The sequence below is a fragment of the Cetorhinus maximus genome, chromosome 9 (assembly GCF_964194155.1).
Source record: "Cetorhinus maximus chromosome 9, sCetMax3.hap1.1, whole genome shotgun sequence".
NCBI classification, from domain to species: domain Eukaryota; kingdom Metazoa; phylum Chordata; class Chondrichthyes; order Lamniformes; family Cetorhinidae; genus Cetorhinus; species Cetorhinus maximus.
In genome coordinates, this window is record NC_135887.1 from 782,380 (window position 1) to 800,575 (window position 18,196).

At 43.9% G+C, this 18,196-nt stretch overlaps 1 protein-coding gene across 1 annotated transcript in view; it reads left to right on the top strand.

The window, feature by feature from the left end:
* The first annotated feature begins 1,541 nt into the window (after positions 1–1,541).
* tlcd2 (TLC domain containing 2) overlaps positions 1,542–18,196 on the top strand; it is a 91,905-nt gene continuing 75,250 nt past the window's right edge. The window contains exons 1-2 of the mRNA XM_078547931.1: positions 1,542–2,567; positions 2,827–2,909. Coding sequence (XP_078404057.1) covers positions 2,113–2,567; positions 2,827–2,909 — 538 coding nt within the window. The 5' untranslated portion in view covers positions 1,542–2,112. The remainder of the gene's footprint in view (positions 2,568–2,826; positions 2,910–18,196) is intronic.

Consider the following 18,196-nt stretch of genomic DNA (forward strand, 5'->3'; position numbering starts at 1 on the left):
ACCGTCCGTTCTGCAGGAATCAATTCAGAATCTGTGGAGTTTTGGAAGATGGCCACCAATGCATCCACTATCTCTACAGCCACTTCTTTCAACACTCTGGAATGTAGATCATCAGATTCAGGGGATTTATCAACTCTCAATCCTCTTCATTTCTCCAGTAATACCTTTTTTCTTACTAATACTAATTTCTGTCTGACATCAGCTTGGCACAGGGTTTTGTGCAGAGTTTAGAGCTCACCTTTCCAGTATAGAAGCAGAGTCCAACAGCATTAGCACACTTGCAGGCCTAACTGTGCTGTAGGGTTTGATGGCCATGTCTCAATTTCCATTACAGACAAGCAGAAGACATCTGACACCTGGGAGCTGCAGTGGAAGATTAGACTGAAGTCATGCAATGTCAGCTCATTGCCATCATAGCTGCAGATACCAGTGTTCAAAGGGGCTTGCAGGGTATCACAGCAGCCCAGTAATCTGTCCTCCAACACTTTCCTAGGATTGCTGAGGTGCCACTCTGGGGGCGTGGCAGTAGCTCTGTATAGCACATACCTGCTGCCCTCTCTCAGGATGACAGCAATCGTGCCATTGCCCCTCCACTGGTGTTTTACATCTTCCTGTTGACTGTCAGCCAGACTTCTGCTGCCCATGCTGATGTTTCTAGTCCGAATCTGGGCCTTCTAGGGCCAGGGCTCCTCAATGTTATCCTGCAAGGCCATCTGCAGTCACTCCAGTGAAAGCCAGCAGCCTTCCCCCCAAGCCCTGCTGCAGCCATCAGAGGAGCAGTAGATAAGGCATTAAGGGAATGCACCAGATTGATTTGTTGATGTTTGTCTGCAATATGGAATGTTTGATTCATAAATTTCATTTATTGTGTGGTGACTTTTATTTTTACACTGTGGCCAAGTGGACACTGTGATAGAGGGAAGCTAAGGTCCAGGACTATTGGTCAGTGGAGAATTGGGGGCTGTGTTAACTGGGATCACAATGGAAAAGTCAATCACACAAAGCCCAGCCAGAATGGGGCTCTGCTGATTGCCTCCTCCCTCCCTCTTCATCCTCAGCTGGTCACCATAGATCTGGTGGCAAAGACTCTGCCTTCACAATGTCAAGGTTGTGCAGCATATCATTTGATCAAACTTCCAGGGATGCAAACCACTGGAGTTTTGTTTCCCAAAAATGACAATGCTTTAAATGGAAATGGATGCAGGAAGGTGTAAAGCGTAGTTGCTAAATGAGCTGCAGCACGAACCTAGTTCCATGGACGTATTGAAGTTGTGTGGAGCCCTGTTGGTCTGAGAGGTGCCGTTAGATCCTTGGGAAGCCAGTCTCAGCCTAGCCTCTGCTTGGTGGGTTTCCATGGTGCAGCCGGGAATTCAGCGAGTTGCAGGATCGAGTCTTCTATTCCATAGTTCAGCGTGTTTACTTCCCCAACCCACCTACCTACTCGTATCTTTCAAACTCTAAAAGATTGCAAAATAACACTCGGAGCGACGAGCAGTTTGGGTCGATGGAACCAAAGAATTGTCAGACTGGCTGTTGTCAGCAGATGTCAGTGTAACACACCAGGAAAGCAACAAGTTGGCTCATCCGGAAACGTGTTAAATTTATGGTTAACGGCGAATTCAGAGCCTTGGGACACCGGGAGACTATTATTTGGCTCAAACACTTGAGGATCCTCTTCGCCGGGGACAGGATTTAGCTCCGAGTGCCGGAGGGTGCAAACATTGGGTTACAATGCTGGTGGCAGAACATGTTTCTAAAATGTGCGGATTATAACCCTCCCCTGGTGCGGATTATAACTCCTGGTGCGGATTATAACCCTCCCCTGGTGCGGATTATAACCCTCCCCTGGTGCGGATTATAACCCCTGGTGCGGATTATAACCCCTGGTGCGGATTATAACCCTCCCCTGGTGCGGATTATAACCCCTGGTGCGGATTATAACCCTCCCCTGGTGCGGATTATAACCCTCCCCTGTCAAAGGAACAGTTTTCACAGGACACACAGTGTCCAATGTGGGAAAAGTGATCCAGACCAGGTTGGTTTCGGGTTGTTTTCTGTTCAGTCCTTGTTGTGAGCAGGATTAGGCACAGCCCATGGGTGGGGGAACAGATAATGATCTTATCCTCGCTACACTCCCGCCCGCAGCGGGACTCCCGCCCAGTCTGCACATCCGCACCAGTCAGAGCGGGCGGAGCGAGCGACGCTTTTCTGCCGGATCTTCCCCCTGAGCGTTGGGTTTACGGTGAGATAGAGCCTTCACCAAAAAACCCTTCTCAATCCCGGACAAAGGACCTGCAAACACTTTGGACAAACAGGCTGTGGGCTGGGTTTTGTTGTTCGGGGCAGTTGCGCCTTCACTTGGTGTTTGCGCTTGAGTTGGAGGTGCCCATGGAGTGCAATCCCGGAGTTTTAACTGTCGGGGTCTCGTTCGGGGCTTTCAAACTGATCAGCCGAGCTCTGGACCACCTTCCAGCCCCAGAATCTGCCCTGAGGAACAGCTGGAAATGGAGAAACATCTGTACCTCCCTGGTGCACAGTGTGGTGACAGGCATCTGGGCTGTCCTGTGGTGAGTGTCTAACCGGGGAAATACACACCAGCCAGGCGTTTCCTTCATTCCTTCTCCCTTTAGATGTTACGGGTTTTGATCGGTGTTTTGATGTGGTTTTGGAGATCGCTCTCCACAGGCGATCCCACTGAAACCGTCTCCGGTAAAAAATCATCGCCCTGCAATTTTCAGGCGGTTGTTGTGTAACTTTTTCGCTAAGTGCAAATCCCAAGTCTGCCAGTAGATACGGTGACTTCTATCTCGTTTTCCTGCTTTTCAGTTTTTATTTGCACCCGCGGATGGCTGAGGATCTGATCGATACACATTCTCCCTCCTCACACTCTCTGGTTGCAGTTTCCGTGGGTAAGTCTATAAACACGTGGGGCCTGAAGGAGCAGAAACTGTGGCCAGGCTTCCTCTTGTTAGTTTAGTGATGTAATCCAAGTGTTTATTCTTAAACAACTCCGAGATTGTCATCAGATTACACCTTTATCCATCTACTTACCTCCCTTAGATATTAGGGAGCAAGTGGTTTTTGCTGTGTGGTTTCATGTACATGCACTGGTAAAATGTTGATTTTTGTTTTGAATTAAGCTCTCGGTTCTCGCCTGGGATTTTCAAAATCGTTGTCCTGGTGCTGAATCCTATCACAACATCACAATGTTCTGCTCATTTTTTAAAAAAAAATGAGTAATTCCCAGAATGTAGCTAGGATTGGCCACCCATGCCACTCAACAAGTCATGAGTGTTGCTATCTGACCCCTTATTGGATGCTGATTTCCCACTTGCGGACATGGGATTTCCTTATAGAGGTGTCAGCTGTGGCTCATTTCATAGCACCCTCGCCTTTGAATCAGAGGGTTGTGTGTTCATGTCCCACTCCTGGAAACCAAGAACTGTGATTGTACTCAAAAGAGTTGCACCCAGAGACACACATATCACCTGGGCTCAAATCAAACTCGCAACTAAAAGATCAGGGCCCAGACCTTTCAATCTCCGGATAGTTGGAGATTGGACATATTCCCCAAGATGCACTACCCTTGGAAGTCCCAATGTGCTGACTCCAAGGGAATTGCCTGGGAAGTTTGACCTTCCAATGAACAATTCCCCTGAACCTTATGAAAAAGTCTTCAACTTTGAGTTAGGGTCAGAGGCTTTCCGACAGTTCCGACTTACTTACCAGAATAGTTACCCAGGAAATGTTAGACAGAGGAATCTGAGTCTAACTCCTGGGTGACTATACAACCGACGCCCCTACCTGACTAGCTCCCACAAACTGACTTCCCCAACCCTACCTCACCACCCTATCCCCTCACCAACCCTATCCCCTTACCCATGTACCTACCCTGCCCCCTTACCTCACACACCATTACCGTGTTGCCTCCCTCTGTAGCTTTGGGACATTCAAACTCTTTACTTATTAGAGCAAGGCAGCTAGTGTAAGAAGAGGGCGTAGCTTGTCTTCTTGCAACAATCCAATGCTATGAAAAAGCAGTATCATTTCAGGTACCCTTCGCATTTCTGGAGTGAAGTAACAATCCGATGGTGATTGCCACTCCTGATAAGATTCAGGCCCAAATATTTGGCATAAGTGAGTCATGCACATAAGTGCAATACACCCATGTCTCCACAATCTTTTATGACTGTCTTTTGATTCTTTCACTTGAACACATCTCTGCCCATATTAACTCCAACCCCAAGTTAGGAGCTTTAGACCCAGTTCGTTGATGATTTACATATGTAAATGAAGTATTTGAAGCCTGTTTTATGTGCCTTCCAGAAAATTGGCCTGTGTCGAAGAGGGCAAATGCTGGGCCTGCCCCAGTCAGGCTTGCCTGAAAACTGTAAGCTGATGGCATCCAGCTCTACCTCACCACCACCACCCCTCTCAACAACAGCCCCCCTCCCCACTGCCTCTAATTTGTCATGTCATGCTGCTTGTCCAACATGCAGTATTGGATGAGCCAAAATTTCCTCCAGTTAAATGTTGGGAAGATCAAACCCATTATCTTCAGTCCCCACCACAAACTGCTTTCTGCCAGTAACTCTCCATCCCTTCCCTGACCACTGTATGAGGCTGAACCAAACTGTTTGCAACCTTGATGTCATAATTGACCACAAAATGAGATACGATCACATATTCTCACCCTTATCAAGAACACCTACTTCTACCTCTGTAACGTCTCCAGACTCTACCCCACCTGAGGTCATCTGTTGCTGAAACCCTCCATTTATATCTATCTTAGCTCCGGGCTTGACTATCCATTGCTGTCCTGGCTATCCTCCCACATTGTACCCCCTGTGAAGTTGAACGAATATAAACTTTTGCTGCCCATGTCCTAAATTGCACCAAGTCCTGTTCACACATCATTACTGTGCTCACTGACCTACACAGGCTTCAGCACTGGTAATACTTCAATTTTAAAATTCTCATCCTTGTTTTCAAATTTCTCTGTGCCCTCAACCCTCCTGTGTAACCTCCTCTGCCCCTCCAATCCTCAGATCCCTGGACTCCACCAATTTTAGCCTTTGATGTATGCCTGGTTTTCTTCGCTCCACTATTGTTACCTCCAGCTATCTAGACACTAAGCTCTGGAATTCCACCCCTGTGCCTCTCCACCTTTCCAATTCTTTCTCTTTTAAGATGCTGCTTAAAACTTAGCACTTTGACCAAGCTTTTTGATGTCAAATTATGTTCATAATGCACTTTAGTTGTTTTACTGCATTAAAGTAATTGCATAAATGTAAGTTGTTGTAATGTAGGGAACACAGCAGGCAATTGTACACAGCAAGGCCCCACAAACAAAATGAGATAATGACCAAATAATTTGTCTTAGTGATATTGGTTGAAGGACAATTATTGGCCAGGATACTGGGCAGAACACCCTTGCTCTTCCTCCATCTGAGTGGGCAGACAGGGGTGTCTATTTAGCATCTTACCCAAAAAGCAGGGCATTCACAGATATTCAGAGGAGATAGCTTCAAATTCCAAACCCATGTGGTCTGTTGTTTAGTTACTCCCTTCATCTACTATCCATGGTAGCATTGCTTGTACTCAGAAGTATTTGCTCTTCCTGGCAGAAATCAGTGAATGGTAGAGTACATGCCTCCTAATGGATAAATTTAGCCACAACATTTGCAGTACCCTAACCTATAGGGCTACAAACCATGAGCTGGAAGGTGAGATTAGACTGGATAGTTCTTTTTTGACTGGCATAGACACAATGGGCTGAATGGCCTCCTGCTATAAATCTTTATGATTCGAACATTAAGTCTGACACTGTTTAGGGAATATATTCTAACCAATGTTTTTTTTTATTCACTAATGTGATGTGGACGTCACTGGCTAGGCCAGCATTTATTGCCCATCCCTAATTGCCCTTGAGAAGGTGGTGGTGAGCTGCCTTCTTGAACCGCTGCAGTCCATGTGGTGTAGGTACACCCACAGTGCTATTAGGAAGGGAGTTCCAGGATTTTGACCCAGTGACATTGAAGGAACGGGGATATATTTCTAAGTCGGATGGTGAGTGGCTTGGAGGGGAATTTCCAGGTGGTGGTGTTCCCATGTGTCTGTTGCCTTTGTCCTTCTAGATGGTAGTGGTCATGGGTTTGGATGATGCTGTCTAAGGAGACTTGGTGAGTTCCTGCAGTGCATCTTGTAGATATGGTAGATATTGGTCTTGGGTAATAATGTAAAACAGGCAGTATCAAATTGGCACCAGCCCATGTCAATGAAATAATTGAATAGCAGTTCAGTTATTACAGAAACACATTGGCACAAATTCATCTATCGTGGAAGCCATTGTGTTTTCAGGTAATAGTTACAGTGCTTCTCCCCGCCCCATTTTTCTTTCATGATTCCCCATCCATTAAAATAAATGGATGGAAAAAACTAGAAAGTCAGCCCACAATCATCCAAATATGCTCTCCAGTGGGTGTTGCTCCACACTGGGAGTATGCATTCAGAAAATCAATGCTGCAGTGTTGACAATATCACAGCTTGAGAATCTAGTCGATGGAACTAAAAATATTGGTACACTATTATCCCAATGATTGAGGCTAGGTAAAGGAGTCAACAGCAGCATCATCTTGCATTTATATAGCCCTGTAACATAGCAACACACCTCAAGGTGCTTCATTGAAGTTTAATTGGACAAATATCAGATGCAAGGAAGAGGGGTGACCAAAATCTTGGTAAGCAAGCTGGGTACTAAGGAGGAGAGGGAGGTGGAGAAGAGAGGCTTTTAGAGAGTGTATTTCTGTGCACAGGGCCTAGTCAGCTGTTGGTGTAGCCGTAAATCGTGGTACGAAGGAAGCTGGGATTACACAAGAGGTTGGAGGAGCAGAGAATTTACTCGCCCTTTTGAATGAATAAAGGGTGGGTGTAGGGGACAGGAAAGAGCCATAATTAGGGAACGTTAATTTTTAGTGAAAGGGGAAGTTGAGATCTTGAAATTTTCCAACCAAAATGTTTCCATGTAGTGGAAACTTAACAACAGATGATTGCCAGATAAAAATCTTGTGACTACTTATGAAATTTCCAAGTAATGAGTGAGTAAATGGCAGCTCTTTAAAGTTGTGTTAATCCTTACTTGTATAACTCTGTGGCAGTAAGAGAAAAGGGGTAAGAAACAGTTTGAATCTTTCCTAATGATAAATGTTTCAGGAAATGAGGAATTTCACTGGAAAACTATTCTTTACAAAATTCATTTACATGGAATTGGCAACTAGAGCTTGGCCACACACTGTAATAAATGCCTGAAGCTTCTTTTGCCTATCTGGTTAAATTATACTTCTAAAGTCGAGCACCCCTGACATTAATCATTGATGTGAAACATATGGTGGGATTTTCCACACGTGCCCGATGCCGCGATCTTCCGGTCTCACCGCAAGTCAGTGGACTCCTGGTTGGGGCACCGCCTCGTCTAAGGCAAGTCCCACCCGCGACAGGGCCAGAAAATTCCAGCCATAGTCTATCCTTGATTCCCCTCCCTCCATTATTTGTACTGCCATTGGAAATGTTTTCAATATTTGAAGTAGTAAGCTGTTTGTTGTTATAGACAGACAGGGGAGAGATGATAGGGATGATTCCCCCTTTTCCCACCTCTCAACTGACGAAGGACAGATGTGTTTTGAAAGGAAAAAGTGTTTTAACCCACAGAGCGCTGTAACTGTCAAGAACAGACAAATGACAGGTTTTCTGGTAAATTTTAAAAAAAAAAGATAAATGTTTATTATACGACATCTGAATGCATTCGCAGCTACACACGCTTACACACTGACACGCACACTCTGTCACACACACACACATTCACAAAAAGATTGTGGTTAAAAAAGGTAGCATGCACTAAGGCCTTAAAAGTTCTCTGTCACACTTGCTTTTCCCTGCGATTTGAAGCCTTGAAACATTGAAGGTCTGTAGTTCCTTTATTAATTCACTGACAAATAGAGTCTAAAGGTTTAGGAAGCCAAATTCATTGTGATTTCTTGCTTGCAGGAGCAGATTCCTCTTGTTCCATCCAGTCGAGGTGCAATCAAAGCCCTGTAGCAACATCCTGGTTTGGTTCCTCAAATGGAAGAGTCAATGCCAACCCAAAAATGTGCCTTACTAAATGTCCTTATTTAAAAACCTAGGGCAGAATTTCCTGCCTGTCGGGTGGGCGGGCCCAACCCAATCTCCGGCGGGCAGGGAGCCGATCTCCACCGGAGAAGTGGGCCCCGCTGCCATTTTACGTGGGTGGGCCAATTAAGGCCCTCCCAGTGTGACGTCCAGCGGGAAGTGCGATACGCTTTCTGTGCGGGCGGGGGGTGGAGTCCCCAAAAGCGAGAGTGCGCTCTTTCACGCATGCACATGAGAGAGCTCACATCCCCCTGAGGCTAAGTGCTGCCTCAGGGAGATCGCTGACAGTTTGGAAAACGTTAAAAATAGAGAAAAAAAATCCTTAACATGTCCCCCTCATGTGACATGTTCATAATTTACACTAAAACTTATTAAACTTTTTACATCCCTACATGAAACCTCATTCCGCCGCTGGATGTGGTTTCATGTTTTTCTATTTGCCGCCAGGGCTCCTGGCTGACCCGACAACCTTAAGGTTGTTTAATTTAATTGTTTTAATGATCCTGTCAATGGCCTCAATTGGCCATTGACAGGTCGACGGGCCCACAGCTGATTTTGCTGTGCCCCCACCTTCCTGAAAATTTAAATGGGGCGCGGTGACGTCGGGGGTTCCGTCTGACATCATCCCGCGTCATTTTACGCATTAGCGAGCAGGCCCCGCCCCCTGCTCGCCGACGGCAAAATTCAGCCCCTAGTTTCTGTTATGTGATGTGACCGGAGTGTTTCTGTCCATTTTCCTCACAAATGACTTCTGACGGCTAGACCATTGTCAAACAATCGGGCCTGAGTTCTACTACCCATTCATAAACTATGGTGATAGAACAGGGTTTTTCAAACCCATTCTCTGAATTTCAACTTTGAAGCCCAAAAGTCTACATGCAGCATTGTGAAAAATTAATTATTTGGAGAAATTTAATTTAAAATTTAAGGCTTCGGAGAAGGGCAGCCATTAACCACAGGAAAGGCGTGTTGCATTTAAATGACTTCTCAAATATGTGTTCCGAAAGTTGGTTTGCATTTTAACAACTTGTCCAGATCTGAAGGTTAGCTCAAGGGTCTTGTGTAGTTCCATGTGTATTGACAGGAAAGAAAAGGTCACCTTACCTCTCAACTCCATTCTGCTTTAAAGCGTCCATTCTCCATCTTGTTTTGAGTAAAGTGTCCATTTGGAATTTATACTCCATAAGCCCATATTGCATAAGCATGACATTGCGCAAGTGATTATTTAAATGAGTACGGCTATTTTTTATTTACTTTGTTGCCGAATGCTCAACATTGGTAATAATGTGGTCATTCTGTCTCTGAAATGTCAATTCTCTGGGAGCAAGGGTTTCTTACTGAACTGTTAAAATCGTTGAACAGGTGTCCAAGTAGTGAAATAGAAAAGAACCTTCAGTACTTATCTGTAGAATACAATTTTAATCTCCACATTTAATTTGCCACGACCTCTGATTTTAAATGGCTTTATTGTTAGTAGACCATTCTTGTAAATCACCTTTTATTTTCCTCTTCTCTTCTTCCTGTGTAGTTACCACTCTCTGAGTAGGCATATAATTTGTGCACAGATTTCTACTAAAGTCACAGTTCACCCAGATATTGGGATGGTGCTGCAAGACTCTTTTATTGGTTTGCCTGTCGTTTGAATGTGCCCCATTGTCTTTGCCATATCGAGTTAGATGCAGTAAATTGTGCGTGTTGCAACATCTACTTTAGCTGTTCTTGCCCTAACTGTGTCTTCTATCAACGTAGAAGAGATTGCAGTTTTTGTACTAATGTTAACATTAAATAGATTTGCGAGTTCACAAAGGTTATTGCCAGAAATGGGAATACAACCACATAGCCAGTTATCAGTCTCAATATTACGTCATAGTTTACAAAAAGTCAATGATTAATTATTAGTCAATAAATGAACTGTATGGATAATTTGGTTACAAACCAAGTTAAATCAATATTGTGATAAAAGTGATTTGTATTCACTTTTTTCATCAATAGAATAACTGCTTCTCCGTCTGTAGTATTTTTTTCGTATTTTAAAATGCATTCGTCAGATGACAAAGATTTGTTTTTTGCCAACCTTGAAGCAGAAGAACCTGAAGCATAATCCAGCTTCAAATCCTGTGCATCCAGCAAACCTGTGCTTGCTCAGTTACATCTGCTTACTGTCCTTAACACCTCACATTTTAAAATCAAGGAAAATTCAAAGATGTTTTATAAATACTTAAAGAGCAACAGAAAAACTAAGAAAAGAGTAGGCTGATTAGAGACCAATAACGTAACTTGTGTGTGGAGGCGGAAGGCATTAGCACAGTTCTTCATGATTATTTTCTGTCACAAAAGAGGGGGACAAAGCGAATATTGTAGTTGAGGAGGGTGTAAAATGTTGGAGGGTATAAACACAGCAAAAAAGTAAGTATTAAGTGCATCGGCATCTTTGAAAGTGGATAAATCACCAGGCCTGGATTAAATGTATTGTTAAGGAAAGCCAGGCAGGAAATAGTGGAGGCATTGATTATCATTTTTCCATTTTCTCTGGCCACAGGCATGGTGCCTAAGGATTGGAGGGCTGCTAACATTGTCTCATTGTTTATGAAAGAAGAAAAGAGACCAAGTAGTTACAGGCCAGGCAGCCTAACTTCATTGGAAAAAAGTTCCAAGGGACAGTATTAATGGTAATTTAGAAAGGCAAGGATTAATCAAGGACAATCAGCATAGATCTGTTAAGGGGAGGTACTGTCTGACTAACTTGATTGAATCATTTCAGTAGGTAATAAGGAGGATCGATGAAAGTAGCATGTTTGATGTAGTCTACGTGAATTTAAGCAAAGCTTTTGAGAAGATCCCACATGGCAGATTGATCAGAAAAATGAAAGCCCATGGAATCCAGGGACAAGTGGTAAATGGGCCCAAAAATAATTCAGTGGCAGGAAGCAAAGGGTATTTGTTGACAGATATTTTTGTGACTGGAAGTTTGTTTCTATTGGGATTCCACAGGGCTCAATGCCAGTTATCTTGCTTTTTGTGGTATACATCAATGATTTAGACTTGAATGAAGGAAGGGGGGGGTGAGGGGGAGGTGCAATATTGATTGAGGTGTATATTACAGTGCTGGAAAGAGAGGATGCCCTAGATAGGCCAAGGACAGAATCTGGAAAAACTCAGCAAGTCTGGCAGCATCGGCGGAGAAGAAATCAGTCAACGTTTCGAGCCCTCATGGCCCTTCAGCAGAACTGAAGCATTATATTTCTCCCTTGTTGAAACTATGCTTCAGTTCTGCTGAAGGGCCATGAGGGCTCGAAACGTTGACTGATTTCTTCTCCGCCGATGCTGCCAGACTTGCTGAGTTTTTCCAGGTAATTCTGTTTTTATTTTGTTTTGGATTTCCAGCATCCGCAGTAGCTTTTAGCTTTTTGTTTTTAAGGACAGAATCTATTTGGTTTGTGTTAAGAAGCAATTGAGGTACCATTACACTACTGGGTGTATTATATAGGCCACAACTAGTAGAAAATCTACAGAGAAGCAAAATTTCAGGGAAGTTATAGCAAGGTACAACTACTGTTGAGGACTAATAATGGGGAACTTCAATTATCCTAATACAGGCTGGCGTATTAATAGTGTTAAGGAACGAGAGGGGGAATAGTTTTTGAAGTGTGTTCTGGAGAATTTTATTGGTCAGTTTGTTTCTTGCTGAATGAGGAAGGAGAGATTACTGGTTCTGATTCTGGCAAATGAGATGGAGCAAGGAGCAGCAGAATCCCTCTCCTCAGTAGGGGAACATTTAAGGAACAATGATCATAGTATCATAAGCTTTAGACTAGCTGTAGACAAGGAACGATCTACCGTGAAATATTTGATTAAAGGAGGGCCCATTTCAATGGGATGAGAATAGATCTGGCCTGGGTAAGTTGGAATCAAAGATTTACAGACAAAACTGTAACAGAACAGTGGGTTGCCTTTATAGAGGAGATAGCTCAGGTACATTGGAGGTACATTCCCATGAGAGGAAAAGATAGGGCAAGCAAGTCAGAGCTCCCTCAATGATGAGCAAGATAGTGAGTAAGATGAAGCAGAAAAAGTGTGTGTATGACAGATGTCAGGCTGATAACACCAGTGGGAACCAAGCTGAATTTAGAATGTTCAGAGGGAAGTGAAAAAGCAAATAAGAGAAGCAAAGAGAGAATATGAGAACAGATTGACACCTAACAGAAAAACAAATGCCTTCCATTGGCATTTAAATAGTAAAAGTGATATAAGAGGAGTGGGGCCAATTCAGAACCAAAAAGGAGCTTTTGCTTGGAGGCAAAGAGCATGGCTAAAACACTAAATGAGTACCTTGCATCTGCTCTGTACCAAGGAAGAAGATGCTGCCAAAGTCATAGTTAAAAGGAGGTTGAGCTAAAAATTGATGAAGAAGTGATACTAAAAAGGCTGGATGTACTTAAAAGCTGATAAGTCACCAGGACAGTTGGCAGAAGGGTCAAAAACAGAGGATGCCGATTGAAGCTGTTTAGCAAATGAAGCAACGGCAACATGAACTTTATTATGCAGCGAGTAGTTAGGATCTGGAATGCAATGCCTGAGAATGTGATGGTGGAAGGTTCAATTGTGATTTTCAAAAGGGAGTTGGATAAGTACCCAAAGCGAAAAGGGTTCCAAGGCCTCAGGGTAAACGTGTGAAGTGGGACTAGGTGAGTTGCTCTTCCAGAAAACTGGCCTGGACACAATGGGCCAATTGGCCTCCTGTGCTGTAACAATTCAATGACTGGATGGTTTGGATAATGAAGGAAGTAAGGGAGGAAATTATAGAGGCACTGTGCATAATCTTCCAATCCTCCTTGGATACATTGAGAATTGCAAATGTTACACCCTTGTTCTAAAAAGGGTGCAAGCATAAACCCAGCAACTACAGCCAGTCTGTGGTGGAAAAGCTTTTAGAGATGATAAATCAGGGGCAAAATTAACTGACACTTGTATAAGTGTAGATTAGCTAAGGAAACCCAATGCGGACTTGTTAAAAGCAAATCGTGTCTTACTAACCTGACTGAGTTTTTTGATGAGGTAACGGAGAGGGTTGATGAGGATAATGTGGTTCATGTGCTGTACATCGACTTCCAAAAGGTGTTTGATAAACTGCCACATAATAGGCCTGCCAGCAAAACTGAAGCCCATGAAATAAAAGGGACAGTGGCAGCATGGATACAAAGTTGGCTCAGTGTAAGGAAACAGAGAATAGCGGTGGACGGGTTGTTTTTCAGGCTGGAAGAAGATATATTGTGGCTTACCACAGTGTTCGGTATTAGGACGATTGCTTTTCTTCATATAAATTAATGACCTAGACCTTGGTGTACAGGGCACAATTTCAAAATATGCAAATGACATAAAACCTGGAAGTATTTGGAACCGTGAGGAGGAAAGAAGTAAGCCTCAAATAAACATAGACAGACTCGTAAAGTGGGCAAACCACGGCAGATTCAATTTAATGCAGAGAAGTGTGAAGTGATACATTTTGGTAGGAAGAACAAGGAAAGGCAATATAAAATAAAGGGTATAATTCTAAAGGGGATGCTCAACAGAGAAATCTGAGGGTATAGGTGCACAAATGATTGAAGGTGGCTGGGGAGCTTGAGAAAGTGGTCAAAAAGGCATTTGGGATTCAGGATTTAATAAATAGAGACATAGAGGGCAAAAAGCAAGGGTGTTGTGATGAACCTTTCATAAAACACTGCTTTGGCCTCAAGTGGGGTATGGTCCAATTCTGGGCACCACACTTCAGGAAGGATGTGAAGGCTTTAGAGAGGACACCAAAGAGATGAGGGCCCAGATTTTTGTGGAGTCAGACGAATTGGAGGCCTTTAAAGATGGCAGGCAAAACTCAATTCTGGGATTCCCACCCACATTCCCATATCCAGCAGTTTTGGCCAATGCAGGATAAGGGTGCAGGTAGCCAGCCCACATACAGCACTCCTAACCTTGCCAGCTCCAAGTTGGGGCTGGGTTTTTCAGACCCTCCCCCCGACTCTCCGCAATTTTAATGGAGTCAGGCTCGTTCTGTTAGTTGATGTGGTTCACAGCACCTCAGAGGAGCCGTGAACCACGGGGGAAGCCCAGTATCAAGTTGGCAACCAAAACAAAACAGCCATTCAGCATTTCCTTTGAAATACATTGCCCCATTTACCTTCTCATTCATAATGTGGCCATCTGGCAACTGTATCACCAGAAGCAAACATTTGTTTCTCCAGATGGCCTCATTATGAATGCTTGGCTGAACTCCAATAATGACTAATCCATTTAGCTCAGTAGGCAGTGTTGATGCAGAAGAGCTGCAGAGGGGAGGGCAACTTTGTTTAATTGACATTTCTATTACCATGTAATTAGCTATTCTTACTTTGTGCTTTTTCAATGCCTGTGTGTTTATTTACTCTGAAATGGATAAAAGCTTCCGACATTGATTCTACGAATGGCTGTGATTGATTGGGGGGAAAAAACTGCTCAGTTAACAACCTCTTAAAAGTGTCAAAGTATCTTTTCAAAGCCTCTGCTTATGTTGTCAGTTTCATGAGCAATTTAAAACTTGCTAGACTTGCCAATGGCTCGTTGGCTCGGTACATAGTGCATGCTGGGATAATGCGAATGGAAGTAATGGAAGGGGCATGGAGAGGGAATGAGAGATATGGGGGTGCATGAGAGATATGGGGGGCATGAGAGGTGGGTGAGGAGTGAAGGCTTGAGGGCCTGACAGTCATGATTACAGCTGGGCCAAAGCCCCAGTAAACGGAGGTGGATCTTCCAGCCTGCTGGCCTTGCTGCCTGCCTGCCCCTGCTGGCACCTTAGGCCTGCCTCTGGAGGTGGGTAAATGCCACTCCATCCTGCCCCTGACTCCCCAGAACAAAAATGTGACAGGTGGGGCCTTCTTAATGGGGACAGGTTTGCAGGGTTGGGAACTTTCCTGACTCGTGCTCCCTGCCCCCTCCACAAAAGTCTGGCCTGAGGACTTCAGTTATGTGGATAGATTGGAAAGGCTGGGACTATTCTCCTTGAAGAAGGTTAAGTGGAGATTTGTTGGAGCTACTCAAAATCATGCTGGGTCTGGAGAAAGTAGATAGAGAGAAACTGTTCCCATTGGTAGAAGGGTTGAGAACTAGGGGACACCAATATAATGTGAAAGGCAAAAGAACCAACAGTGACATGAGGAAAGTCTTTTCAAGGCAGCGAGTGGTTAGGATCTGGAATGCACAGCCTGAGAGTGTAGTGATGGCAGATTCAATCATGGCTTTCAAGAGGGAATTAATAAGCACCTGAAGAGAAAAAAATTTCAGGGCTACTAGGAAAGAGCAAGAGAATGGGACCAGCTGAGTTCCTCTTGCGGAGAGTCAGCACGGACATGATAAGCCAAATGGCCTCCTGTGCTGTAACCGTTCTATGATTCTATAAATGTAGTGAGTATGATTAAGAACTTTTCAGATGAAACATAAAGTGGCTGTGTGGTTGATAGTGAGGAAGAAAACTAGACTACAGGAAGATACCAATAGATTGGTTAGGTGGACAGAAAAATGACAAATGGAATCTAATCCGGAGAAGTGTGTAGTAGTGCACTTGGGGAAGATAAACAAGGCAAGGATTTGCATAATAAATAGGATTCTTGGAACTGTAGAGGAATTGAAGGACTTTGGTGCATGTTCACAGAACCCTGAAGCTAGTAGGACAAGTAAATAAAGAGATTAAGATATTATAGGGGATACTTTCCCTTATTAGCCGAGGCAAGGAATACAAGAGCAGGGAGGCTGTGCTAGATCTAGATAAAACACTAACTAGGCCACACCTAGAGTACTGTATACACTTCTGATCATGGCTTTACAGGATGGATGTGATCACACTAGAGAGGCAGAGGTGATTTACAAGGATGTTGCCAGGATTGGAGATTTTAGCAATGAGGAAAGATTGGGTAGATTGGGGTTTTCTTTCGAACAGTGGAGGCTGAGGGGAGATTTAATTGGGGTGCATGAAATTATGAGGGGTCTAAACATGGTTGGGAAGATCCTATTTCCCCTAGCAGAGAGGTCACTAAAGTAACTGGTGGAAAGATTAGGAATGAGTTGAGGCTAAACTCTTTCCCCCAGAGGATAGTGGGGTTCTGGAACTGCCTGAAAGGGTGGTAGAGGCAGAAAACTTCATCACATTTGAGAAGTACTTAGATATGCACTTGAAGTGCCATAATTTACAAGGCTGCAGAAAGGCTGGAAAGTGGGATTTGACTAGATAGATATTTTTTGGCCAGAATTGACATAATAGGCTGAATGTCTTCCTCCTGTGCCACAAATTTCTACGTTACACTTCTGCCCTGCCATTGGTGGCCGTACCTTCAACCGTTTAGACCCCTTGGTCTGAAACTCCCTCCCTAAACTATACCACCTCTCTGCCTCTATAATTTCAGATATTACATAAAACCTACCTCGCTGACCAAGTTTTTAGTCGCTCCTCCTCATACCTCTGCCTTTGACTTGGTGTCAGCTTTTGAATTATTATGTTGCTGCAAAGCACTGTGGGATTTTGTTTTTAACCCTCCTTCAGGCTCTGAAAGATGTAGATTGTTGGCAGGACAATGACTTCCATTCACTCAATGTCTTCTCTGAATAGCTAGCATGTGCCATTTTGAAATTTGTGTCAAAACACATTAAATCCAGAAGTGTGAGCCAATGATTTGTACTTGCTTTTCCATCTATATGAATAGAAAAGCTGCTATGTTGTCTATTGTGCTGTTGTTTCATTGATATCTGAAACATCAGAGCTAAAAGCTCAACCACCTACCTGACTCCCTTCCCCCTCCATATTTTGCTGTTTAAGGTTTTGTGAGCAGCAAGACATCAGCATGACTACACAAATATCAAATGTTTGTTTTGTTCCAAATTCTTTTATTCATCTGTTGTATAAGAATTCATTGCATTTCAATTTTTTTATTCGTTCCTGGGCTTGAGCGACACTGGCAAGGCCAGAATTCATTGCCCAGCTGTAACTGCCCTTGAAACGGTGGTGGTGAACCACCCTCCATCTCACGCAAGTACAGCCACAATGCTGCTGGTAAGGGAGTTCCAGGATTTGATCCAGCAACAGTGAAATAGTCCAAGTCAGGATGGTGAGTGGCTTGGAGGGGGATCTTGCAGATGGTAGTATTCCCATGTATCTGCTGCCCTTGTCCTTCCAGGTGGTAGAGATTACGGATTTGGACGAAGGAGGCTTGTTGAGTAACTGCAATGCATCTTGTATATAGTCACACTGTTGCCACAGCGTTTTGGTGTTGGAGGGAGTGAATATTTAAGTTGGTGGATGCGGTGGCAATCAAATGTTCTGCCTTCTCCTGGATGGTGTCCAGCTTCTTGAGTGTTGGTGGAGCCACACACATCCAGACAAGTGAAGAGTATTCGGTCACATTCCTGACTGGCGCCTTGTAGATGGTGGACAGACTTTGGGGAGTTAGGAGATGAGTTACTTGTCGCAGGACTCCCAGCCTCTGACTTACTCTTGTAGCCACAGTATTTGTATGGCTAGTCCAGTTCAGTTTCTGGTCAATGGTAACCCCCAGGATATTGATAGTGGGGGATTCAGTGCTGGTAATGCCATTGAATGTCAAGGGGTGATAGTTAGATTCTCTCTTGTTGGAGAAGGTCATTGCCTGGCACTTGTGTGGCATGAATGTTACTTACCACTAATCAACCCAAACCTGAATGTTTTCCAGGTCTTGCTGCATATTGGTATGGACTGCTTCAGTGTCTGAGGAATTGTGAATGATACTGAACATTATGCAATCAGTGAACTCCACACTTCTTCCCTTATGATGGAGGCAAGGTCATTGATTTGCAGCTGGAGATGGTTGGGCCTAGGACACTACCCTGAGGAACTCCTGCAGTGATACCCTGGGACTGAGATGTTTGACCTCCAACACCAAAATTACCTTCTTTTGGGCTAGGTATGACTTGAACTAGTGGGGAGTTTTCCCTCTGATTCCCATTGACTTAAATTTTACCAGAGCTTCTTGAT